Source organism: Chionomys nivalis, chromosome 5 (assembly GCF_950005125.1).
Source record: "Chionomys nivalis chromosome 5, mChiNiv1.1, whole genome shotgun sequence".
In the NCBI taxonomy this organism is placed as follows: Eukaryota; Metazoa; Chordata; class Mammalia; order Rodentia; family Cricetidae; genus Chionomys; species Chionomys nivalis.
The window spans coordinates 6,057,730-6,084,584 of NC_080090.1; the positions used below are offsets into that span (position 1 = coordinate 6,057,730).

Consider the following 26,855-nt stretch of genomic DNA (forward strand, 5'->3'; position numbering starts at 1 on the left):
GTACCTAAATGATCCTGAAAACTATATAAAAAACACCATCATTGGCAGGCTTCTTTCTTCAAGGTCAGCTTCAGATGCAAACAGTTTGTCAGGGTTTGACAGCCATCTATGACCCTGTAAACTGAAGCTAACCGGATCAAGGGCTTCTGTGTGGCTGATGGTTTCATCAGTGGGAGTCATCCTGTGAGTCCCTTCTTAACCCGGCTGCACAGAGAAGACAGGAGTGCGAGCTAGGGCTACAGAGGTACCGAGGGCCAATGTTATTTTGGAATGCAGTGGTTTGGGTGTGGGAGCTAGAGCTACCTAGGGCCAATGGCACTTTGGAATGCAGTGGTTTGTTGGGGGTGCTGCCAAGATAATCTGCTGAGCACCTAGGTAGGGCCTCCCCTGAAGCCAGAGAGCATCTCACCACATGCTGACACTGGCAGCGGAGCAGGTGTAGGTGCATCTTCAGATGAGTGGATGCGGATAAGGGCACGGGCAGAACAGCAGCAAGTGCCTGTTAACGTATGTGCCTATTCACAGAGACATGAACCCTACCATCAATACCCACTCTCGTCCATGGCAGCTGGCTGAGCACTTACAGCTCTATCTCCCGTAGGCCTGAGACAGGACCTCTTCCTAAGAGGCTCCTTACATTTCCCCAAAGCCCAGGAGGTGACAGACATCTTCTGGGCAGGCCAAGCATAGTGATACAAGTCAGCAGCAGAAAAGGAACCCTTTCTGCCTCACGGCAGAACAGTTCTCAAGAGCTGTGCTGGTCACCACAAATGAATACCGTCTTAGCAGCTCTAAGGCCTCTGTATCCCCACACACAGAAAACAAAGCCACATCTATTAAGGCTGGTGTGTACTCAGGGCTCCATGGGCTGTCTGGTAAGAGCACACTGTGTATAGCATTGCGACTCCTCGGTGCTCAGACGGACCACACGTTCCTGTCACTGTGGCTTGTGAACCTGAATTACTCAGAGGCTCTGCTCATTTTAGGCCTGTGGGAATGGGACACATGCACATGACTATAGGGGGAGTCGTTATATGGGGCTTAGAGAATGTCAACAACAAAGATGGAGCCTGGTGTCTGCTCGTTAGACTTTAGCTGCCTTGTCTTAGCCTGTGTCCAGGGCAGTCAGGGGTCATTGTCAGGCACATCTACGGTCTCCATTCTTCATCAGGAAGAAGCAAAGAATGGGTCAGGGAAGGAGTCGTATGAATCTGCTACATGGACACACACACACACACACCTTGTTTTATGGCATTTGCCCCTCTGTAATTGTGGACTGAACAGCTAAAATCACACTTTTGATGGAATACAAACTTGAAATCAGAGTTCAGTTAGGCATTCGACATTAAAGGTTTGGCTTCTAGGCAGAGAGGTTGAGGGGTGAGGAAGCAGCTGTTTCAAGCCGGAGCCCTGACTACTCACTAATGGGTCTGTTATTCACGTCAGTGATGTGGAGTGCCTACAAAACAAAGCTGCTCGTGCCTGTCCTGGAGTCCGTCTCTCGTTTCATAGCAACAGTCCAACCTGGGGGCTCTTCTCACCAAAACAAGAGGAAAAAATTATTCTGAAAGCTTCCCCAACGCCTTCTAGCATTAGAAAACAAAAACAGGCAGTGTGTGTGGGGGGGTATATGAAGTTGCAAAACATTTTTTAAAAATTATCAAATTGTGACAACAAGTGTAAGGATAATCCTTTTCCATTGTTACCTGTAACTTTTATCTCTACAGTTCTTTATGTGTCTGCATGCATGGCACACCTGTGAAGGTTAAAACATAGCTCTCCTACTGTGTTATTTTCCTTCTACCATTTGGATTCTGGGAATGGAACTCAGGTCACCATGCCTTTACCCCTGCAGCCATTTTACCGCTCTATGAGTTAATCTTTGATTCCACAATTTAAAAACAATGCTTGATCTGCATTAGTCCCCTCCCTCTCAGGATCCATGTACCTCTTAATAAACAAGTTTAACTGTGGCCTAACGAGTTCTCTGTAGAAACAAAAAATAATAAAAGTAGTCAAGAGGCTCAGTCAGTAAAGTCCTTACAAACTTCAGGACTTCAGCTGGATTCCCAGTACCGACATAAAAGCTGCATACTGTAGGGTGCGTGTGTAGCATCATCATGGGGAGACAAGACAGGAGGCTCCCTGGGGCTTGCTGGCCAGCTGACTGTACCAGTAAGCTTCAGGTGCAGTGAACGAACCTAGGTTAAAAAATAAAATGGAGAGTTGGGGGGGCATCATAGAAGACATCTGACACCAACCTCTGGCCTGCACACACACACACAGGGTGGGGGTGGGGGAAGGATACCAATAATCTATTGCTATTTTATCTAGCACCTGTAGGTTGATCTCAGTAAGAAGTGATGAGCCAATGGCAGGAAACACGAAGAGGCCTTAAAGAGACCTGTGGTGGAAGGAGAAATGGCTAGGTTAAAGAGGTAAAAACAGAGACGGGAAGAGCCCAGACAGCCTTAAAGATTGTCAGTCTGTGCTGCCAATGCTCATGACCCAGGCCACTGGCATCGACCAGCCTGGAGATAGCTCATCAAGGGTGCAGGTACCGGGTAGCTGGGGCTGTCTCCCTCTCCAGACTTCTCTAACGCTTAACTATGCCTCTAGTTTCTTGACTCTGGTGAAATCCATCCACTGTGATAGCATTTAGCAAGTGGTGTAAGCACACAATGCTAATCCCGAGATGCAGGGCCTGCAGCAGAATTCCCACTCCTGCTTCCAGGGCACTGTGGAAGATAAGCCAAGTATTGGGGCCAGACAGAAATTAAAAATGAAAGAAGAGAAGGCACATGGCAGAGAATAGGGTTAAGGTCATCATAAGTTCATCTGGTAGAACACAAATGGAAGTGTTCTTGATTGTGTTTGTGTGTGCGTGCACACACATATACATGTGCATACTGGGGACTTGTGTGTGGAAGTCAGAGGATAGCCTCTGGTGTCATCCCTTAGGCTCCACCCACCCTTTCTGGAGACTGGGTAGGTGACTGGCCTTGAACTCACTGTACAGTAGGTTAGGCTGACTGCTGACTGGCCAGTAAGCCCCAGGGATCCTCCTGCCTTCACATCTGCAGAGCTCAGATTATAAACACATCTACCATGAAGGACTATTTTTTTTTTTTTAATGTGGGCTTAAGGGGATCAAACTTAGGTCCTCTTGCTTGCAAGGCAAGAACTTTACTGACTGAGCCATCTCCACAGAGCCCACATGGAAGCATTTTCAAGATGTGTAAGTTGCAGATGAATTTGTCATTCTTCACCTCAGGGAGCTTCAGACTGTGAAATTCCAAATATGTACAATTCTACTAGCAAAATCACCAGACAATATTTCAAGCAACTTTGCCATTCTACTGCCTCACTCTGCAATTTAAAAACATGAAAATAAAGCAGAAGGCACAGGACAGCAGTAATTGCATAAAAAGAAAACCTCTTTGTGGCTTTTATGACTGGTGGAAAAACTGGTAAATAGGTGTTTTAAGAAGTAAAAGCATATGTTAATAAGTATTTGTGGAAGCACAGCTAGATAGATGGCTCTCAGAGTCCTGACCACAGCTCAGTGATTGCTTCAACTCAGAAAAGAAAGTTCAAGAACTCGCAGACAATGAAGTTCTAATTAATGAAATTAATCACACATTTATCATACAAATTCAAGCATTCTGGGAGGAGGATGCAATCTGTAAATGCATCGGTGCAAGGAGGCAGGGTGTCACAAGGCTGTTCCAGATGCCCGTGAGCAGGAAGCCACTCTCAAACACCCATCTGTAGGAATGGCTCCGGCTTTCACCTTTTCCGGTTACACTCCATGTCCCCAGGCCTTGTCTTTGCATAAACAGTGGATTCTCAACATCATTTTACTGTTCCATTTAGAAAATATTTGCTCTACAATTTTAGCAATTCATATCAAACTACAGCATCGCTAAGGCAAAGTCTCCAAGAAGTGTGGGGCTGTAGGCAACTGATCTCCTATGTGAGAAAAAAAAATGGATAATTAATACAGATGAGGAGGCCAGCAAAATGCTTCCGTGGACAAAGGTGCTGGCTCTAGAAGCTGGTGACCTGAGTTTAGTCCCCAAAACTCATGCAAAGGTGGAAAGGACAGATTCTACGATGTTGTCCACATTGTCCCCTGACCTTAACACACTCACATCCTCCACCACTAATAACATAAGGAAGATGGAGGTTAGCAGGCATCTTATGAACTCAGTGTAACCATAAAAACACTTTGGAAAATGAACAATGATAATCCTAGAAGTGAGAAACAAGGGCTGTGCCTTCCCAGTGAGGGCCAGTACAGAAGACAGGAAGTACAGAGTGCAAGGAAAGAAGCAGCTCCTGTAAGTTACTCTCTGCCCTCCACATGCTCAATTCACATAATACTAACTTTTCAGGTCGATCTTTCCTGTTTACTAAAAGCCGTTGTTCCCACAAACCGGGGACTTCTGGAAAGTTAACATTATGTACCTGAAAGAGTTGAACATGAAAACGTGTTTTGTGATCAATATTTCTACAATTTATGGTCTGTATGTCTTTTAAAAACAAAGGCATCTTTACCATTCCTAAAAACTGACAAGCTATCCATCAACTAAAGGAAGAAATCAAACAGTATGTCATGGTGACCCAAGCCTCAGTGACTCGGAAAGGACCTTACAGATGACCAGCTTTATTTGCTCCTTGGAGAAATCTCTGTCCTAGGCTTTCATGTTGAGTAGGCTCATTAGTGAACACACTGTTCTAGGGTCAGTCTGGCCAGCTGTAACAATTTAATCAATGCCAGTTACACTCACGTAGAAAGCAACTCCTCAAATTGTGGGGGAAAGAAATTCCATCAGAGGACTCCATGACAGCAGAAACTCTGCCACCTGGGGGACAGTAGTGGTATTTTACAAGTTCCAATATTAAGTTCTCAATCTACTTAATATTTTCCTCATAGCTAACTACATCGCTTGATATGAAATCATATTTAAAAACAGCACTCTTAATCCTTTCAATTCGAGGATATTTTTGTATTACTGCACATAAAATACAAATTTCAGTTTTTAAAGTGTGGCATTTTAGAAAAAGCCCCTGAGTCAGGGGCTGGGGATGCGGCTCAGTTGGACTACCACTTGCTTAGCATTTGGAAGCCCTAGGTTTGACGCCTGGAGGAGGGTAAGAAGGTTGTGCTGGTGCACATGGGTCATTGTAGCACTCAAGAGACAGAGGCAGGAGGGTCAAAATTTCAAGGTCATCCTCCTGTTGAGACTAGCCTGGGCTACAAGAAACCCTGCTTCAAAATAAACAACAAAAAATCCTTGGTCAACGGCGGGACATCCTCAATTACGCTCGAGTCAGCTGTGATGGGCTAGATGCTAACATCCTAAGCTAAAATCTTCTTTATAACACATTACAAAAACTGCCAGACACTGTGTTAGGCAAAAGCCAACAGTCCAAGGCATCTCAGTACTAAGTACTTAGTACATCTCAGTACTAAGGTGCCAGACTGCACCCGGATAATCAAAATATAAACTTTTAATTATCAGACATGCTCATGCAAGAAACATAATGGCCTCTCCAGCAACACACTGTGCAATAAACTGACCTCAATGACCAAAACGCACACTGGGGGCGACAGAACTCAGGGCTGCCACTGTTAGGGGGAACGGCATCTCTTGTCTGAGTGTGTCTCCCTCACACTGTCCTGCATGCTCGTGTCACACAAGACCACTGACTTACAACACACTCTGTTCTCTAGAACCTAATTTACAAGACATTGGTAGCGGCTAGCCCAGTAGGCATCCTTTCCCAACAGGCGACATTTAAAGACGCCTGGAGGGCTGTCTTGGAACTGGAAAGTAGCAGGCCCTGTTTATACTATCTTTCTTCTTCTGTATACTTACCTATGGTTACTGGGTATAATTAGGTTCAGCATCTAATTAAAAATAATTACTAAAATACACTGCAATAAAATAAATGTGCACTCTAAAAGTAGCCCACCGTACTGCCCATCTTCTTGCAACCTCTGCTATTTTCCTAAGTCAACAATTTCACCTTTTCATTTAAAGGAAGCCTTTCCACAGCTGGCCTTCGGCACCAACCGCCAGTACTTGCTGTGTTTGCCATTGTTGGGTTATTTAAATACAAGCACTGCAATACAATGACCAACATGGCTGCTCCTGGCCTGGTTAGTATACACCAAGTAGATACGGTGGACAAAAAGCTAACTCATTTTCAGGCAGGGCAGTGACCATTCTCTCAAGCTGCTTAGAACAGCATACAGCATAAAGCACATACGTTATTCCTGAAATTTTCCTGTTAGTATTTTTGAAACATGGTGTCTACGGGTAACTGAAATTTCAGAGGGCACAATCACGTTGAAGAGGACAACAATAAACCAAGAACACAGGTGCCCACTTAAAAATCAGCTTTTACTCATCAGGAGGCACAGGGAAGCAGGAAGAGAAAGGAAGGAGTCAGGCTTCCATGATCTCCTGGGGTAACTGGCCAACCTGCTGAAACGAACTCTCCTTCCTTTTTCTCACTAAGGAAGAGACGAAGTTTTTTGGTATTTCATCTATTATTGGTATTTCTCAATGTAAGGCTTATCTCTTGGACTCTGAAAAATCAGTTTTACAAAAGCTCTCACTATATTTATCTATCTCTAATATATCTGACATTTAAATTTCTCCTATTCTATCCATGACAGTTGCTGTGACATCGTTGGTATGTTTCCATGTCTTCAGTGATCATTCTGATGGGAGAAATAGAGAATCTTCAGGTAATGTTAACATCCTCAAACCACCACATTTGCATGTGGTTTTTGATCTATGAAAAACAATCCCAGAACACAGCATTTCCTGTGAGATCTTGACCTGAAAGGGGCTTCCAAGGTGAATCAGTGGACCGCTGAGCAGCGAGTGACCATGCTGGCATTTCTGAAAATATCCTCTGCAGATATGTCACTGCTGTGAAGTCAGGCACTCAAGGGTCAAGGTACCCTGTGCTGCCCAGCTGCTCCTCGCATGGCTGCCCTTGTGAAGGATAACAACACACCGACCCTCTTGGACCTACGCCTTGGTTACACACTCAGAGAACCCAGCGCTATTGTACAAAGACAAATATTATTGTGCAGAGGTTATGCCTCCGCTACCCAGTATTTGGGATAACTGCTGCGTCTGGCTGTCGACCTGCTGTTTTCACTGCTGATGTCAACTCACTGTTTATGTCCTTTTCATGGCGGGGTATGCTTTCTGCCTAAGACCAGTCTGGTTCTACAAAGGCAAAGAGGCAACTGTCTAGTAGCCTGACCAACAGCTGCAAGGCCACCCACGCACACACAGGGACACAGCTCTCAGCTGTCTACGACGAGCCCAGTTAGTCTTGACCCCATACAAATTTGGTGTTCCCACTTTGATGTTTATGAACTGATTGCACTAAAAATGCAGTATAATGATTCCAGGGTTAGAGAAACTGTTATTTATACAAAATGTGGTTAACACCTCATCATTTAAACCGGCTGGGCTAATAACACCCACTGTGTTGTTTTCTATTTCCCCTCAAGTCTTAAACGTTTGCTCTGGCAGCAGGTCCAGTGTGCACTGGGGCAGGAAGGAACCCTCAGATAGCTAAAGGCATTTTCTAAGGAATCTGCTAATGAGGGACGCAGACCCAGATAGACCTCTGCAACAGGGAAGCTCATCACTTAAATGGCGCCCAATGTCAGCGCTGGGAAGTTCCTCGGGGTGCACCAGAACGTACTCATGCGTACATGGAGATAAGACTTAAAGTACATCTTTTTCTAAAGCTTTACTGGACAGCTCAATTACTATTAAAGCAGTACTTATATATACGGGCTAAGTTCCATTCAGGAAAGTTGGGAGATGATGAACACGGACTCGCTTGCACGTGCCTGGCTTTTCTGCTGCTGTAATGTAACATTGCCAAGGAAACGTACAGAATGAATCTGTCTGGGCCTGTTGCTCCAGAGGGATAGGATTCCATGATGGCTGAGCGAGGGGAACAGAAAGCTGAACATTTACTTGAGTTGCAAGCACTAAGCAGAATGAAGCCCGAGTCCCATCCTTCCCTCAGCAAGGCCGCACCTCCTAAGTCTCCCCAATCAGCACCACCAGCTGGGACCAGTGGCATTTGGGTAATTTTTTACTCAAACGAACACTGAATATAATGTCAAAATTCACTGCAGTTTGAACCAGATAATATATATATATATATATATATATATATATATATATATATATAGTGTAACTTCATTATCTTCAGAGTCAAGACATGCTGAGTAGCTACATGCTAAAAATATTAATGCAAAATTAAAAATGTATTTCTTCTGTTATTTCTACCCACAGTTAAAATGGTCACCAGCCACCTATCTGTGTCCGTGGCTACCACAGTGCAGAGGGCAGACATACACTGTGTCTGTCACCAGAAGGTGCTATGCTCACTCTGCTCGGATTAGAAAGGAAGAGAGGGTACCTCAGGAAACACCACACTAGAGGTTCACCCCTACCTACATAAAAAGCCACCAATGGTAAATCCCAATTATGCTCAGTAAACTAGATGGAAAATTCTGAGACCCTCTAAGATAGAACACACGTACTGGCTCACAGGATTAAGGATTATTTAAGAACAGCTAGTGAATATTTTTCATCTGTGGAACTGTGACTCCATTGGCACTGTCTTGTGTCCCAACACACCACCATTCTAAGCACACTACTGCTGACCGATGGAGCCTCCCCTTCCTTAATCTGTGCTCAGGACCCCAGCAGGGTATGTTTAACAGGGCTTCAGAAAGGCCTCCCAGTCCAGCTCTGCTGTAGCCATCAGTGAGAGGCACCTGCCCTGCTGGCTTCAGGACTCCTGCTTGCTTCAGGAAGGAATGGAGGGCGGGTGTAGGCATGGAGAGATTCATCATGAAGGAGTGAGGGGGGTGCAGGCATGGAGTAGTTTGTCATGGAGGAATGGGGAGTGCAGGCATGGAGTAATTCACTCATGGGAGGAATGAGGGGTGCAGGCATGGAGTAGTTCACTCATATTTCCAAAATTATTTTTTTTTGTATGCTCAAATAGTCCTTGTCTTATAAGTAGGGCTTAGATTCCTCTGCATCCTGACACCCCAGAAGTGACAAGGAGGATCATCTCTGTGGATGACGTGGGGAATGGACGGGGTGCATCCTGTCAGGTGGAAAAGTGACGCAAGGAAAACAGAGCTAACACACAGCACCAAGAGATGATCTGCACAGCTTTGTACAGGCCTCTGATTCGAAGGCCCTCAGTACTGGACAACCTAGATGCCACCATAGCACTTCTTGTGGTTGGGAGTGTGTGAGGACCGGCTGACTTCAAGCACTGTCCTCAGGAGCCACTCACCCTGTCTCCAGACAGGGTCTCCAGCTTGGTCCTGGGACCACTGGCTCGGCTAGGTTCCCTCCTGTCTCCTTCTACAACAGGAATCACAAAGGTTTGCCATGACACTGGCTTTTTACATGCATTCTAAGAAATCAAACTCAGGTCCCCCATGCGAGCCCTTGAGCATTTACTGTGGAATTTAACTTAATGTGAAAACGGAGATTCAACTTCAACATTACAGTTTTAAAAAACTCCTTATTATGCTGGAAACAAAATACATAAACTTACAGCATAGCACCTAAAACAAGCTGTCCAATCAATGCTATCAAGATGTGTGAGCCCACTTTCAAATTATATTAGCTATACAAGACAATAAATGTCAGTAGCTAAAACTTCTAAGTTAAAACCCGGTGGCTGGAGCGATGGCCCAGCCGTTAAGGGCACTTGTTGCTCTTGCAGAGGACCTGGGTTTGGTCACCAGTACCCATACGCTGGTACGTAAGTGATGGGATTCAAGACTTTCAGCCTCTGAGGACGTCAGGCATACACATGATGCACAAACATACATGCAGGCAAAATACCCAGTCAAAAATAAGTAAAAATTCATTAACACACACACATACACATCACTGGTTACCTGTCAATATGTTTCCTAAGAAACACCAATGTTAGCCGGGCGGTGGTGGCGCACGCCTTTAGCACTCAGGAGGCAGAGGCAGGCGCATCTCTGGGAGTTCAAGGCCAGCCTGGTCTACAAGAGCTAGTTCCAGGACAGGCTCCGTAGCTACAGAGAAACCCTGTCTCGAAAAACCAAAAAAAAAAGAAAAGAAAAGAAACACCAATGTTGTCTGGTGCAGGTGGATGCACCCTGAGTCCTGGTTACCAAGAAAGCCGAGGCAAGAGGACTCCCTGAGCACCGGAGGCTAAGGCCAGCCTAGGCAACGCAGCAATGCTATTTCTTAAAGTTTATTCAAAAATAAAAAGAATTATGTCTCTGTCTCTCTCTGTGAGGGAGCATATGTAAGCCCTTGTTTAGAAGTGGAATTCATGGGGCACGGCACACTGATACACCAAGCACATTTCATGGTACTCCAGTTATGAAATGGTCCTTCCTATCTCACTCATGACTCTTTTACATAATGCAAACAACTAAAAATTACACAAGGGAAAACAGCTGCCCAAAGCCTGCAATGGCTAGCTTACTTACACGCTTTCCTACTCGCCTATCTTTTTTATAGAAATGTTCACATTCTTTCAAGATTCTACTTGAGGCATTTTCTCAAACCTTACAATTTCTCAGTCTCTGCGGCAGAACATACTTTCTGCATGTTTGCTGTTTCCATCTACACTTCCATCTTGAGCGACACAGTGACTACACCTGCCTTTGCTGGACATCCATAAACTGCTTTATATTAATGTAGCCTAAAGACCCCCACAGACAGCACGATTAGTTGATGGCCACTAGATATTCACTTGTACAGAACACATTTATCAAAAAGCCCTACAGCATCCCTAAAATTTAAACATCCCCTTCTTCACGAATCTATTTTCTAAAGATTTTTAATAACTGATTTTTATGTAAATTGGTGTTTTGCCTACATGTGTGACTGTGTGATGGTGTGAGCTGCCATGCGGGTGCTGAGTCGAGTCCTCTGGAAGAACATCCAGTGTTCTTAACTACTGAGCCATCTCTAGCCCTATTCATCTGCTTGCTTTTCAATAACTCATTCTTGGCTCGCCTGGGGACCAAAGATAGCTCAGAGCTATTCTATTCAAGGAGGTTGTTTTTAAAAAAATAAAATAATAATAAAGATTTATTTATTTTGTATACAACATTCTGCCTCCATGTATGCCTGCACACCAGAAGAGGGCACCTGATCTCACTATAGATGGCTGTGAACCACCATGTGGTTGCTGGGAAATGAACTCAGGACCTCTGGAAGAGCAGTCAGTGCTCTTAACCTCTGAGCCATCTTTCTAGCCCTATTCAAGGAGTTTTGAAAATCTGTTAAATAGTTCTTGAGTAAGGAAGACTATGTATTCTGAAAATGAGTCAGTACTCCAATTCCATGCTAAAACGCTAACCTATCACAATAACTCCAAATGATTCTCACTCTGAAAATGGCTTCTGACTTTCAAACAATAACAAAGGAGAAACCATGCTTTAAACAGAACAATCATCGCAACTGTCCAGAAAGGGAGTAAGATGTCACCACACTGTTGGCTACTGGACTCCATAGCTCTTCCTAGATAAAGAAAATGACTTCTTGCACTGGGAAGACAGTTCATCGATAGTGTTTACCATGCAGTTATGAGCACCTGAATTCAATGCCCACAACTGTCTAAAAGGAAGGCATGTCAATGTTCAACCACAATTCCAGCCGGTGAGTCTAGCCAGATCTGCAATTTCCAGGTCTAATGCGAGGCCCTGCCTAAAATAAGGTGACGAGCAACTGAGTCAAACATTCGTATTCACCCCTGGCCTACACATGGGCACATAAACACGTACTCCTCATGTATGCACATACAAACCTCCCATGTATGTATGTACATATGTATGTATGTACGTGTGTGTGTGTGTGTGTGTGTAGGTATTTGATTAGGATGAATGAGGTTGTAGGTTCAATCACTGTTATTTTAAACAACCTACCCTAAAGACTTACTTACTTAATTACTTTATTAATCTAGTTACAAAACAAACAGACCTCTGAGGCTAGAGAGATGACTCCAGATGGGTCAGAGCACCGGCTGCTCTCCCACAAGTTCCCAGCCTAAGTCCAGCTCTGGGAGATCTGACTACATATATTTTCTAACACAAATGCCACCAATCACTCCCCACAACAGATACAGGACATCACCTCCCACAGCTGAGCACAGACACAAAGACTCTGACATCAACCTCACTTTAATTACAGGTAGGACTGCACTTGGAAACCCTGGTGCGTGATCAGTGTGTGCTCACATGGAGGGTCCTGGAGAAGCGCACATCACTGCTAAGAAAAGCAGAAGATGGCTTTGTACAAATATTTTGGAAAATCCTCAAAGTTACGTAAGTAGTACCAACACAATTTTAATACAGTTTGCACCTCAGGAGGCACTGAAGCAGGGGTTCTCAGGAATCTGGGTACTTCATAACGGCCTCCTGGCTCCCAACAGTCAGAGGCCGCGTCTTTGGAGTAGAGTTGTAGGCTCCCAGTCTGCTCAGTCAAGGGTCCCTGCCCTGCCGCCAGCAGGTTCATCGCTCTCTTTGTCCCAGTCCTTCATACTGGCTCCCATCATGAAATCATCTCGCAGAATCTTCCACCCTGGGCCCTCTTCTGATTTCGCTTCAGTCTGAGAAAATGTACAGAACCAAGATTTTCACATATCCATTTAAACATAAGGAAAAAATTGAAACTTATATACTTCAAAACAAACTTTTCAATGTGTAGTTTTAAATGAGAGTAAACCAAGGTAACATAAAACTGATTTTATGTAATATGCTCATGTATATACAAACACAGAGCAAAGTGAAAAAATTTTATTTCACCAATGAAATATGAAAGCAAAATAATGTGGAGTTGGGAGAAATGCAGTAAAATATAGACTTGGGAACAATTCTTAACCACTTGGACAACATTAATTAACCTCCAGAGATAATTTATTAGAAAATCCTTGGCAATTATTTTAACAGAAGTCTAACAAATGTGTTTAACCCCAACTGCACCAAACAGAGAAGAGGGCTGCAGGGTGTTCAAGGTGGTGCCACGTCCAGATTTTGTAAAATGTGAACAAAATACCCAATACCCCTCATTCTGGTCACGGTCTCACTACCTGACACAAGCATGGAATCAGAGACTAAATAACACGCCAAGACAAGATTATAAATAACTGAAGCAGGCAACAAACTAAGTAGCCGGTTCACTTCATCCTGACACAGGATTGACTCCTTGGAGCTAAGGACACAAGCCTTCCTTTCACGGTAAAACAGCACCATCTTGTGGCACTAAGTAAGTAATGCAACACATTTCTCTGATAAACCACCCTTGTCCAGCACCACTGTGGCAGGAGTCCTATTCTCATGAAGGCAGCCAGGCTGTGCAAATCTATCACATTTGGAACCATATCTATGTATGTGGTAAGCATTTTAAAAGAAAAAAGACCCCCGAATGTTCGCAAGGTTTCACAAGCTAATTACCTAACTCTGCTGAAGCTTCCCCATTGCATATCAAGGGGAAAATATCCTACTGCATCACTTCTAGAGCTGTGTGATGAAAACTAAAACACGGCTTGAACCAAGAGGCAAGGCATCGTTCAGACTTGGACCAAGAGGCAAGGCATCATTCAGACTCGGCAGACGGGAACTTACTTCGTATTGGACAGGTATCGGACTGACAAGTATCAGACACCCAGCTGCAGTGATCCCAGTGCAGAGAACCAGAAACCCTGTGCTGTTTGAGGACACCACGGGGCAAGGTTTGCCATGCTGCAGACAGGAGGCAGACCTCTCCTGGTGTGCAGCCAGGCCCTCTTACCCCAGGCTTTCTCTAGCCCACATTCCCCCTGCTGGTCTCCTTAAGAATAGCTGCTCCTGAGAGGCACCTGGGACCAATAGTCACAGCCAAGTTAATTTCTCAATGCTTTCAATTAAAGAGAAAAAAGGGATTTAAACTAGGGTCTCATACTACAACCCAAGTTACACTGTAGCCCGAGTATAACTGTCCTCCAACTCATAGCAATTCTCCTGCCTTAGTGCTAGGATTACAAGCACAAGCCACCACTCTCTAGTTTCAATTCAATATTTTAAATTTATCAACAACTTAGAATTATAAAACGCAGCAAAAAAACAAAGTTCTTGGTGATTTCGAGTTCCTGGTGTGTTACCCTTTGAGAGTCAATAACAATAGACTGGTAACCTAGATAGTCTTGGGGGTTTCAAAATTGTGTTATTTTAAACAGACTTCATAGTCTGTAATTTGAATAACTAAAATTCATGTTTAAAGAATAAAATATAGCAAGCTACAGGAACAGGCAACAAAAACTTAAATTCAGATTCACTCGGTTTTAAAGTGCCCATTAGAGAGATATGAAGGGTAACCAAGGCTGGCTTGAAGCTAAAACACATGATATGGGGAAGCGTGAGAAGAAAACTCAGAAATCATATACAAAAGGAGGCAAACAGAAGAAAAAGAAAGGCAGAAACCAGTAGAGGAGGCTACAGAACAACAGTGCAAAGAGAAGATCAGAACGGAGGCTACAATCCATGCTTTAGAGTCCAATGCTCACACACATCATTCCTCAAGTGTAAGGAGGGAACCGGGCACAAAGGTACTTCCCTGCATTCCTTGTCAGAAGGAACTCCAGAGAACAGAAACTAAAATAGGATGTCATCAGTGCAGCCAAGGAAGAAGAAAGTCTCCAGGCTCCAAGTGAAGGAAAGTTCTAGAACAACTTGACATCAGGTCTAAGGGATGCCTGCAGCAGTAACTTCAAGGGACAGAAGCATGACAAAGATTCTATCACTCAGCCACCAGCCTTTCTGTCAGCACTGGACAAAGCCTGGAGGAGTCTTCACTAGTAAGAGGGAATGGAGTCAAGAGGCAAGAACCAGAAGATGCAGGACCCAACATGGGAGCAACTCCAGATGGCACAGCAAATTATTTAAATAGCAGAAAGGTAACCAGAGAACTACCTGAGAGATCCCAAAGGAGAATGAGGGCTTCCAGAGAGGATATTCCAGTAGGAACACAGGGAAGTATGGAGGCTCCTGGCTTAGAAGCTGCAGAGTGGGCAAAGGACACCCAAACCCAGCTTTATATTAAAATAAATGAGTTTGGGTGGGGGGACGTGACTTCCAAAACTACATACACACACAAAGAAACCTTAAAAGCTAAACAAAGTGAAAACACCTGCACCACTTCTCCAGCTCCCAGGTCTCCTCTAGGTTCGTCCTGCCAAGGACGATGGGATCTTTTAACCATGATTCCACCTCACTTTAACTTTATTCCCCGTGCTGTCAAGTCGGCACGTGTGGCTAGATGCTTCATAGCACACTTCCAACTCCCTCGCCAGGTAGCAATCACCACTCTCATCTTATGCTCCAAGGAAACTGAGGCTCCAGGACGCAAAGCAGTTTAGTCAAGTCCAGGAGTTGATGGATAAGTCAGCCCTGGAGCACAGGAAAGACGCTCCCAAGTCCCCACCTCTGCACAATCCACAGGAACGCACTAGAATGGTGCAGTCTCTAAGACGCTCTGTTCTACCACCCGTGACCACAGCAGCCGCACAGCAGAATCAATGCTAAAATATGCAGGAAATGCCTGACTAGGTTTAAGTTCTTGAAGTGGGTGTGTTGCACGGGGATCCACATGGCTCGTGTATATGGCTGGGCTCAAACTTGACTATGTAAGGCAGGGATGACCCTGAACATAGGATCTTCCTGCTTCTACCCCTGACTGCAGCGATTACAAGCATGTGCCACCACACACGGCTTCTGACATTCTGGGACTAAAATCAAGACCTTTGTGTATACTGGTCAAGTACTCTGCCAGCTAAGCTACAGCCCCAGCCCCTGTTTACAATAACCTCTATACAAATTCCAATCTGAGCAAATTACATTACTCTTATGAACATTTCATAAACAATCTTAACACTGAGCACACTACTTAGAGTATCCACAATGAAAAGATAAACCGGATGATCACAAGTTAACACAAGAACAGGACCAGGCACACGCTAGAACTTGCCCTTCTATAATCCCTGGGAGTTTGAATGAGGTCAGGATCGACTGCGTAGTGAGACTCTTATCTCAAATAAACAAACAAAATAGCCACAGGAGAAAGGCTGAGATGAATTCCAGGTGTGAAGCTATCAGAGGCTGGCAAGATGGCTTAGCAGGCAAAGGGAAATAAGATGATGGCTGCCAAGCCTGATGACCTGAGTTCAATCCCAGGCTCCACATGGTAGGAGTACTACTGACCCTACAAGTTGTCCTCTGACCTCTACACATGTGCAGGGCATGTATATACAACTAGTAAATAAATCCATGTGATTAAAAAAATGTAAAGACACAACAAAGAGCTTGGTTTCTTTGTAATAAAGAAGTAGCAACAATTTATTATTTTTAAGACAAGAACAAAAATCAAGCGACTTCTGTACTTCCTTGAAGAAATGATCAATTCTTTAACTGTAGTAAGATGGGGTTTTGCTGCTGTTAGAAACCAACAAACACCTTAAAGGGAAGGATTTACTCAACGATGGCTTCAGCTCATCATGGCTGACACCAAGGTAAAAATAACGGACTCTAGAGTCAGTCACATTACACATGTCCAGCTGATTTAATCTTAGCAGGAGCTACACGAGCTTTGTATTGCTGTGGACAAACAATGCCAAGGAAGGGAAGGTTAACTAAGCTCGTGGTTTGAGCCTGCATCCACGGTCAGTAGCTTCCATTAGATGGTAAGGTAGATCTCCACAGTGAGGCCAAAGAGCAGGATGGGAGTACAGGATGAAGAAAAAGAAAAGGGTATGAGGGTCTCAACAGCTCATGAAGGTCACACCACCAGCATCCCAGTTCTCCTCAAATAAGCTCAACCTCTTAGAGGCTCCACCACCTTCTGAGAGCTCTACAGGGTGCAGCTCAAAGCTTTAACTTTGGACCTTTGGGGACAGAAGGTGGGATACAGTGCTGTAGTTTAGACCTCAAATGGCCAACTGTGATGGCATGGTGACACATGCCATGTTTCTAACCGCTGGAAAGCTAAAACAGCGAGATCACAAATTCAAAGCCAACCTGAGCTGTAAAGGGAAAGTCCATCTCAAACAAGCAAACAAATGTGTGCAATTTCCACACTCAAGTAATGGATAAGCCCAAGAAACTAGACAGATATGATAAGGAACTAGAGTTGGGAGAGTGAGTTAAAGTCCAAGTCAAATGTACAGAGTTCTCAAAGAAAATCCAATTCCCCTTTCAGAGCTGTTCCTCCTGAAGCACAAGCTCTGCTCCAAGCTCGAGCCCACTGCACTACAGCTACTGGGGCTCCTTTCTGTCCCGTCACCGCAGCGGTCCTTCCTCAGGTCTGTTTGGTGATTTCTATCCCAAACCACTGCTCGCATGTCTAGTTCCATAGCACTGTGTCTCAGGTAATACTCACACACTACTAATATCCCTCACCACTCAGTGTCTTAGAATGATGGCTAAGTTCAAGTTCACCAGCATAACCAAAGACATCAAATGTGCCCTGGATACCTTCACACCAAACTAGGAGGCTGAAATACCTAATAGTCTCTGTCAACTGATCATAAAGTATTCAAGCACATCCCTATTTATAGTAACACAACAGAAACAAAAAACCCGGGTTTACAACTGAAACCACACAGGGAATAAGCTGATCCAGTGTCTAAGGGGACAAGTTTGCTGAGTAAGAAAATCTTTGGGAAACAGCTCTTTTCCAATGCTGAGTCCAAATAAGGAATATGAATGTATCTATACATCAAACTCAACAAAAGACTTAACAGTACACTGAAGGTCCTATCAGAATTCCTTGGAGAAGAATGAGATTTTAGGGGACAAGACAATGAAAGCAAATATTTGAGCTGGATACCTTGTCCCAGAACATGAAGCCCTGAAATAAAAACTGTAGATGGATTTTTCTTTGGGCTACCAACCAGCTCCCCAATAGACACAGAGACTTATTATTAATTATGAATGCTTAGCCTTAGCTTAGCTCGTTCCACTAGCTCTTTTAATTTAACCTGTTGTTATTCCTTTATGTTTTGTCTCAGGGTTTTTACTTTCCTTCATTCTGTATGTCCTACTTTCCTGCTTCCTCGGTGCCTGTCTGTCTATCTGGCCCCCAGCTGGCTGGCCAGCTTTACTTTTCTCTCTCCTGCCAGCCCTACTATCCCTATTCTGCCTAGCTATTGGCCATTCAGATTTTTATTAGACCAATCAGGTACCTTAGGCAGGCAAGGTGAAACAGCAACACATCTTTACAAAGTTAAACAAATGCAGCATAAACAAAAAAAAAAAATGTATATTCTATACCACAATAAAAAACTAGGCCATCCCTAAAGGGTACAGGGACCAGGTTACTGGCATTCCTACTGCCGCATTTGCAAAGTTCAGCATTAAAATATGAAGGTAACTGACTGAAAATAATAAATGACTCATAAGTCCCATATCTGTGACATTTGAAAAGATGGACAAAAGTCAAAGGGAAGGGAGGCTCCCTTACCATGTGATGGAGGAAGGTTATTGGCTAATAAAGAAACTGCCTTGGCCCATCTGATAGGGCAGAATTTAGATAGGCGGAGTAAACAGAATAGAATGCTGGGAGGAAGAGGAAGTGAGTTCAGACTCGACAGCTCTGCTCTCTGGAGCAGACGCCATGCTCCCCTCTCCCCGGCAGACGCGATAAAGCTCCGACCCAGGATGGACGTAGGCTAGAATCTTCCCGGTAAGCGCTCCTTGGGGTGCTACACACATGAATAGAAATGGGTCAAGCAGTGTTTAAAAGAATACAGTTTATGTGTTGTTATTTCGGGGCATAAGCTAGCTAGGCGACCATGAGCCGGGCTGTGGGAAGAGGCCCACAGCCCCTACTACAAATGGCGCCCAACGTGGATAACTGAATCTACAGAAAGCTTGAGAAAGCTTGGGAAAGAATAGAGTAAAGCATGTTTTCTTGGTAGCAACAATTTCTCGGGTCTGCTCTGCTTGCTAGAGGCAAGCAAGTGCTCTCATCTAAGAGAGGCTTCCTGACTCAGCTTCAGCTGTGAAACCTTGCAGCTCATTTAAGAGGTCCTGCCACGAAACACTTAAAACGGTGTTGGTAAAAAGCTGAAGGTATACTTTTCGGTTTTCGGCCGTAGCAGGAAAAAAGTTGTGCTGTTTTAAAATGCCGGCTTTGTGGGCCATCCTGCCAGGGCAAACTCTTGACTGTTTGAGGCAGGAGGGCCGACTACAGAGAGAGGACTTGATTGTTGTCTGTGGATGTAATGCTGCAGTTTGCTTGTTGGCAAAGACCTTGAAACGCCACAGAGTTGTGATAAACTTGGCTACAGCCGCTATCTCCGCCATGAGGCTGGAAAGCTAAGGAATGGCACGGCTTTCGTCCTACTGATATTGCTTGGTAAATTAAAGACTCATGTGGTCAGAAAAAGAGAGAGAGATATACAGTAAAGAGAGATTCAAAGACAAAGAAAACCTTTAAATGATTTACAGTGTACTTAAAAATATATGCAGGCTAAATGTTAAAGTTCTTAAAAAAAATAAGGAAGAAAGAGAGTAGTTGGGTGTGGTAGTACACACCTTTAATCCCAACACTTGGAGGCAGAGGGAGATTGACCTCTGTGACTTCAAGGTGTGGTAGCACACGCCTTTAATCCCCGATGCCTGGGAGGCAGAGACAGATCTCTGAGAGTTCAAGGACAGCCTGGTCTAAAGAGTTATTCCAGGACAAAGATATACAGGAAATATAAAACAAAAGTAAAAATAAACAAAATAGAGTTAAAATAAAGCCGCACAAAGATGGAAAGTACACAGAAAATCTTGATACTGTATGCTATTATGCTCTCTTTGAATTGTTTGAATGCTGAGAAAAGAGCAACAGCTGCTAAAAGATATTTGTTTATAAATGCTGTTGAACTAATCCAAGATAGGTATTTTCAAAATACCTTGACTTCAGAATTTGGATCTAAGGATATGATACTTTGGAAAAGAGTTTCTTCTTTTGTTTTCACAGAGGATGAGACTCTTTGGATTGCTTCTTCGATCCCAATATGGTATGATAGACCACGTCCTCCTGAAGGGTTGCTGTGAACACCTTCAAAAAATTACTTTGCTCAACTGCCGACTGAGAGGAACCTAGCACACAGGTTATACCATGAAAGACTTGATTAACAGCGCCCCCATTCAGCAGGAAGCAGTTTGGAGAGAAAAAACTGCGCCCATGTTCCCATATATTGTTTATAAATGTTCTTTTACATTTAAAGGGGGAGATGATATAGATGTGAATAATTTGCATTGATATGAATCTTGGTTTACTGATATTAATTTAAGGTCAATTTTATTATATGTGTATGTATTTCTGATATTGATTAAGGTATTGTGATTGTATAGTTCATTTCAAAATGTAATGTATATAGGTTGTTAATGGATAATTATTAATAATAGTCAAGTTTGTAGTCATGTTAGTTAGATTTTCTAGATGTGCATGCATATATTTCAGATAGGCATTCATCATATCTTTCAAAGGCTAGAGAATATGGTATTTTAAATGTTTTAATAACTTAGGGTTTTTCAAGACAATGAGACACTCTGCTCCTGGCAGCACCAATCTACTTCAAGAAGAAGAAGATGGGCATCGAAGAGGATCCTTATGGAGTTTGATAGCTATTTGGGCAAGAAACTGCTCTTGCCTGGACTATTGTATAAACTGGACACAAAGAACCCGCAGAGAGAGGACTGCTGAACTTGCCTAAAGGTGAGATGATCTTTTGGGGTTCCTGATTCATGAAAGAGACATGAATTCATGCGAGACATTCTGCAGGACACAGCAGATAGTGACTGAACTGCCTTTGAAATTTTCTGCTTCATGGAAATGTCTGCTGGAAACTATGGGCCTGTAGGCCGAAGATGGATGCCCCAACGGTACAGAGAAACTTTGGGTGACTGTCAAGGCAGCGAGATGTCTCTGTCATTTCTAGAGTTAGAAAGTTGCTTATTTTTTGTTTGCTTAGGTAATATTATATCCTTCTGGAGTCTTTGATGGAGTTGAAGAATAGATAGTTATAGTTTTCCTTAGTTATGATAAAGATAAAGTAGATGTAAATATTGTAACTGTAATTCTTATTTGATAACTGTTTTGTTATATGTAATTTTGCTATGTTAACATTAAAGCCTTCCTTTTTTTTTTTTTGTTTAAACAGAAAAGGGGAAATGATGGAGGAAGGTTATTGGCTAATAAAGAAACTGCCTTGGCCCATTTGATTGGCCAGCCTTTAGGTGGGTGGAGTAAACAGAATAGAATGCTCGGAGGAAGAGGAAGTGAGCTCAGATGCAGGGCAGTTCCTCTGAGAGACAGATGCCATGCTCCCCTCTCCCTGGCAGATGCAATGAAGCTCCAACCCAGGATGGACGTAGGCTAGAATCTTCCCGGTAAGCACTCCTTGGGGTGCTACACACATGAATAGAAATGGGTCAAGCAGTGTTTAAAAGAATACAGTTTATGTGTTGTTATTTCGGGGCATAAGCTAGCTAGGCGACCATGAGCCGGGCTGTGGGAAGAGGCCCACAGCCCCTACTACAACCATGGATGGAGGTGACCAAATGGAGAGATATAGATTCCCATCTTTAGATACTTCAGCACATCTCAAAATGCTTGCTAGTAAGCTGGACTGGAAGGAGGTGATTAACCTCCAATGCCCACTCGTGTTTCATGCAGTATCAGTAATCAACGCAGTACAAGAGGCAGACGACCTAACTATCTCCTCCCCAAGTTTGCATCCCCCAAACCATGCCCTCCCTACCTGCTCAGGGTACATACCTCTATCAAAAGAAACTAACCAATTAATTTCCCCTTTAACCTGGGAAGCTACATCACTCCATGGAACCGTCTGGCCACATACCCAATGTGGTTCAGCACAGCATCAAAGAGGCACATCCGAGAATTAACTGTGCCAAAAAGTCTGACATACATCCCATCAGCATCTTAGCTCCTGCATTCTGGCTTACAAATGAAAAGGCACAATGATAAACAAACATGGATAAGTGAAACCCATGCATTCATTATTAATTCTTCAAAACAACCACCTTGTTTCTTTTAAAGTCAGTGATATTTTTGTCTGTTTTTGTTTTTTCAGTTGTTTTACTGGGCTAGAAGAAATGACAAGATAAAACCAACAAATCTATTATGTTAACCATGACTGGATTTTGGTACTCAAAGTTATAAAGGAATCTTCTGAATTTTATGGTACGTGAAATATCTCAAAATCCTATTTTTAAAAGATAATCTTTGGTGCTAGGCAGTGCTGTGGCACAGACATTTAATCCCAGCACTTGGGAGGCAGAGGCAGGGGAATATCTTTGAGTTCAAGGCCAGCCTGGTCTGCAGAATGAGTTCTGTAAATGGAGACTGTGCTTTCCTTTCCTGGCCACCCAGCCCTGAATAATCACACAAACCTTTACTACACTGTTTGTCAATGGCTCAGGCCCATTCCTAGCTAACTCTTACATCTTAAATGAACCCATTTTATTATTTTATAGTTTACCACGAGGCTTGTGGTTTGTCACCTCACATCTTGTTTCTTGGGCAGCTACCTGGCACCTGCCTGACTCCACCTTCTTTCTCCCTGCATTCAGTTTAGTTTTCCTGCCTAGCTATATTCTGCCCTGCCATAGGCCAAACCTTCTTTATTAGCCAATGGTAGTAAAACATATCCATAGCATACAGGGGGAAATCCTACATCAGAGTTCCAGGATAGGCTCCAAAGATACAAAGGAACCCTGTCTCAAAAAAAAAAAAGGAAAAAAAAAAAAAAAACCCAAGTAATAATAAGAAGAATCATTGGTGCACACATAGCTACAGTCTTCAATTAATCAGTAACCAGAATTTAAATGAGAAGAAATATGGGCAAGCAAAACATAAACAAAACAAAGAAGGGTCAATGACTTACAGACCCAATAAGAGAATCAGGCACCCCTCACACTATTAGTTAGATTCCCTTCCTACTTTGGAGTTTTCATACACCGTGTAAGGAGGTAGTCTACATTTTGTATTCAGTGCACAACGCATAAATAAAAAATATATGTGCTTTCTAGAAAAATCCTAATCTCTTGTAAAAAACAACTAAAAAGTAGATTCTAACAGGTAAGTTTACAAAGACTTTTCTACAGGCATTCTATTATCTTCTACATTAAAAGCAGGGATGAGAGACCTAGGGAAAAATCCAGGCTGCAGCTGCCTGTCTGTCCATCTTTCTAGTCTGTCTCTGGTCCCACAGCTTCAATCAGGTCTGTGCAGGCCGCGGCATGGACAGCTGCCTGCCTGTCCATCTTTCTAGTCTGTCTGTGGTCCACAGCTTCAATCAGGTCTGTGCAGGCCGCGGCATGGACAGCTGCCTCCCCATCCCTCTTTCTAGTCTGTCTGTGGTCCACAGCTTCACTCAGGTCTGTGTGGCAGCGGCACCAGCAGCTGTCTGCACAATGACTGCAGCAGGGACGGAGTCATGTTGCATCTGAGTCCAGACTCCACTGAGCGCTATCAGGGTGAAACAACTCAACTGTCTCAACTGGTTCTGATTTAGGCTTTTCAACTCTAAGAGGAGTCTCTACGTTTAACAGCAGCTGCAAGAAAGGACCCTGTACACCACCTAGCACACAGAGACACTTTCCCACCCAGTCCCACTGCTCTTACTGAGGTTCTGAGTCATATACCCATGTGTGATCCTCTGATGAGATCTGGTCACATTCTTAAAGTGAGACCCTGATTTAAACAGTATGACAGTCTCCACACACCTTTATCCCAGCACTCAGGAAGCAGAGGCAGTCAGAGCTCTGTGAGTCCGAAACCCTGTCTGGCAACACCCCCTCACCCCGTACTGTGTTTCTTGTTAAGGAAGCCTTCTAAGCAGTAGTTAAATAATAGCAAGACAAAGCAGACAAACTTCTAGCTTCTTCAAACTCTATTCTTTATTAAGAATTATTGTTAAAGATTCCACATGTAAAATGAGTAAGAATGTTCCAAATCTAATTTTTGCTGAAGCATTTTAGAAACCTCTGAATTTACAATACCCAGATAAGACGTTATAATAGCCCCTTTAATGCTGGCTGCAGGTGTCAGTTCATTTTGTCTGTTATTTCTAGGAAGACAATACGTACAATGGAAAGAGCCTTCACTCCTGACAGGTCAAAGTAGCAACAGCCCTAACAGAGCAGTGAGGGCACACAAACACCTTCCTGCACACTTGCTGCTGCGACTCTCCTCATCCTCAGGAAGCAGGCTGTGCACAAAATACAACTTTTGAATCTCATTAGATTCCAGGATCTGTGGCCTTGGTCACTATATACAGTATATAACATCCCCATAAGACTCTTAACCGTCTGGTGCTCAAAATGATGATTTTTAGGAAAAAACAAGAAAATACTTAGCAGATTTTACAGTATGTGCTACAGGCACAAAGACGGGTGCAGACTTCACAGAACGGATAGGGCTCAGCCTCAGACAAGACATCGTTCATTTCAAGTTAAAGACAGAATCTTCACAACAGCCCTACGATGACCAGTTCTTCCTCTACATGCAGCCCATATTCCCATCCCAAACACAACTCCTTCCAGTTAAAGCTGCTGTTCATGTCAGATAGTACCCTACACCATAACTACAGTGTTTCTGTGAGTGACTACAAGGAGAAACCGACTTTAAGCTGTTCCCATTCACAGTAATGTAGAGGACGCTGCTCTTTCATTTTAAGCTTGAGTCTTGCTTGGTCTAAACTCTACTGTTTAGGCATTTTCGGTAAACAAACATTAAGCTGGATTATTTACAAAGTTGGCATTCCACACATTCCATTTGCAGATCCTAAGGGGGAGTAGAGCCCCGATGACTGCAGGGCAAGAGGCAATCTAAGGACAGTACCTCCGCTACCCATTCCCAGGCTTCTATGCCTCCAGACCAACTGGAAATGCCCTGAGAACGCTGAGGCCACCTGGAGACCCCTGTGACCTCCCTTCTAGGTGCTCTTCTCAGGGGCAAGGATTCATCAGGTTTAAGCATCAGAGAAGCACATAGCTTTAAAAGTATCTACCCGGGCAAGGTCTGGGCTGTAAGACAGCAAGTATGCCTGTTTCTTCAAAGGCATTCTCAACACTGAATGCCTGGTTATATTCCGGGGCTGCATGTAAGAGAGAAGGGATAAGCAGCAGCAACCCCCCATCTCTGTTCAACAGTTAAAGACCTCACATAGAAAGATCAGCAGCCGTGCCTCGGCAAATGACTGCTTTCTGTATGAATGTGCACCGGGCCTTGTCCGGCACAAATCCTGTAACTCTCCCACAGAAAGCGGCCAGCTCTCACTTTTCCCCTCCACAAAATCATCTGAAACTGACGGAATGTCAATTTCCGGGGGCTGAAAATCCTGTAGAAGTCTGTAACTAAGGGCAGAAGTCAACAGAGCAATGCCTTCTTAATGGCAGCCGACAGTCTCCTTGGAAACTCAGGTTTAATGTACAGCATATGCGCTCCTGGCTTTGGGAGAACTACAATCCACAAGACCTAAGCACAGTTTACCGGGCTTTTGAAGAAATAATCACAATGTTTAAAGATAAGTAAAATAAAATAAGCAATCTTCATACAGTCTTAAAAAAAATCGACTATTTTATCATCTGAGAGAAAACAAATCCTTCCAGAAGGTGCATATGTGGACTGAAAAAACCACCATCATATGACTCTCTACAAGTTAACTTTGTAAACACTGCACTCCCTGCTTCCTCATACAGCACCCTACACAAAGTACCCAGCCACATGAGCCCACATGAGGCATGACTTACCTAGTCCAGAGAAGGCAGTATGATCTAGGGAAAACCAGTTCACGGAACCTAGGAACTTTTCAATTTACACACCAGAAACACTTCCTAAGATGCTATGCATCCTGCCTGAACATTCAGGGGTTCCACTGAGACACCCGGAGTCCATCAGCTCCTGCCACAAGCGGCCTTACCACACATACACAGCTGCAGCCATGCTGGTGCCTACAACCAGAAAATGTTTCTCTCCACGCCTGCTTCAATGTGTCATTACTGCCCTGTCTCCTTTCTGATTACAACTGGGAGCAAATACCACCTCCCAAAGTCTCCACCTCCCAAACATGGTACACTTGTTATCTTCTCAATTATGGTTAAAAACAAAAAAACTATCAGTTTTGAGTCTCCCTGCTGTGAATCAGTCCTTCTGATTCACAATCCTTCTGATGCACTGAAGGTAAACTGGTCCAACCTCCAATTTGCCTCTGCAATCTGGTTCTTCTTTGGGTACCAATACACCCCTTCCAACCCACATGGTCTTCGTTGAGCTTCTCCCCTCTTGCTGATTCTAGCAGTGGCCTCCCACAAGCTGACCTTCTGAAACTACCTTTCCACCTCTACCTCCTTTGTTTTCCTTGAAAACAATCAAATCTGGCCAGAGTACATACTTGGAGAAATCAGACCCTAAGAACTCAAGTCCAAATCCCTAAACAGAAGGATGAGATTGACAATCTGATCCTATCCATGTCCTCAAAATCCCTTATGACCCATCAGCAAGCACGTTCCACGCCAACTTCTACGGAGAAGAAAACAAAAAGGAAAGAACTTGGTGTTTGTCCTATTTGCCTGTGGGTTCAACAACCATCAGTCAAAAACACCACAGGTGGGGAGAAAATGTCCAGCAGCTATACACCACTGTCCCTGAAAAGCACAGCCAAGCACAGCAGGCCTAAGAGCACCCCAAGTAAATACCCAAGGGGTATTTAAAATGTACATACTTTAGAGTCTA

General features: G+C 43.7%; 1 protein-coding gene across 1 annotated transcript in view; it reads right to left on the reverse strand.

Moving 5' to 3' along the window:
• Positions 1 to 12,235: 12,235 nt before the first annotated feature.
• Rrp15 (ribosomal RNA processing 15 homolog) overlaps positions 12,236 to 26,855 on the reverse strand; it is a 31,237-nt gene continuing 16,617 nt past the window's right edge. Inside the window, exon 5 of the mRNA XM_057770116.1 lies at positions 12,236 to 12,681. Within this exon, the coding sequence (XP_057626099.1) occupies positions 12,550 to 12,681 (132 nt within the window). The 3' untranslated portion in view covers positions 12,236 to 12,549. The remainder of the gene's footprint in view (positions 12,682 to 26,855) is intronic.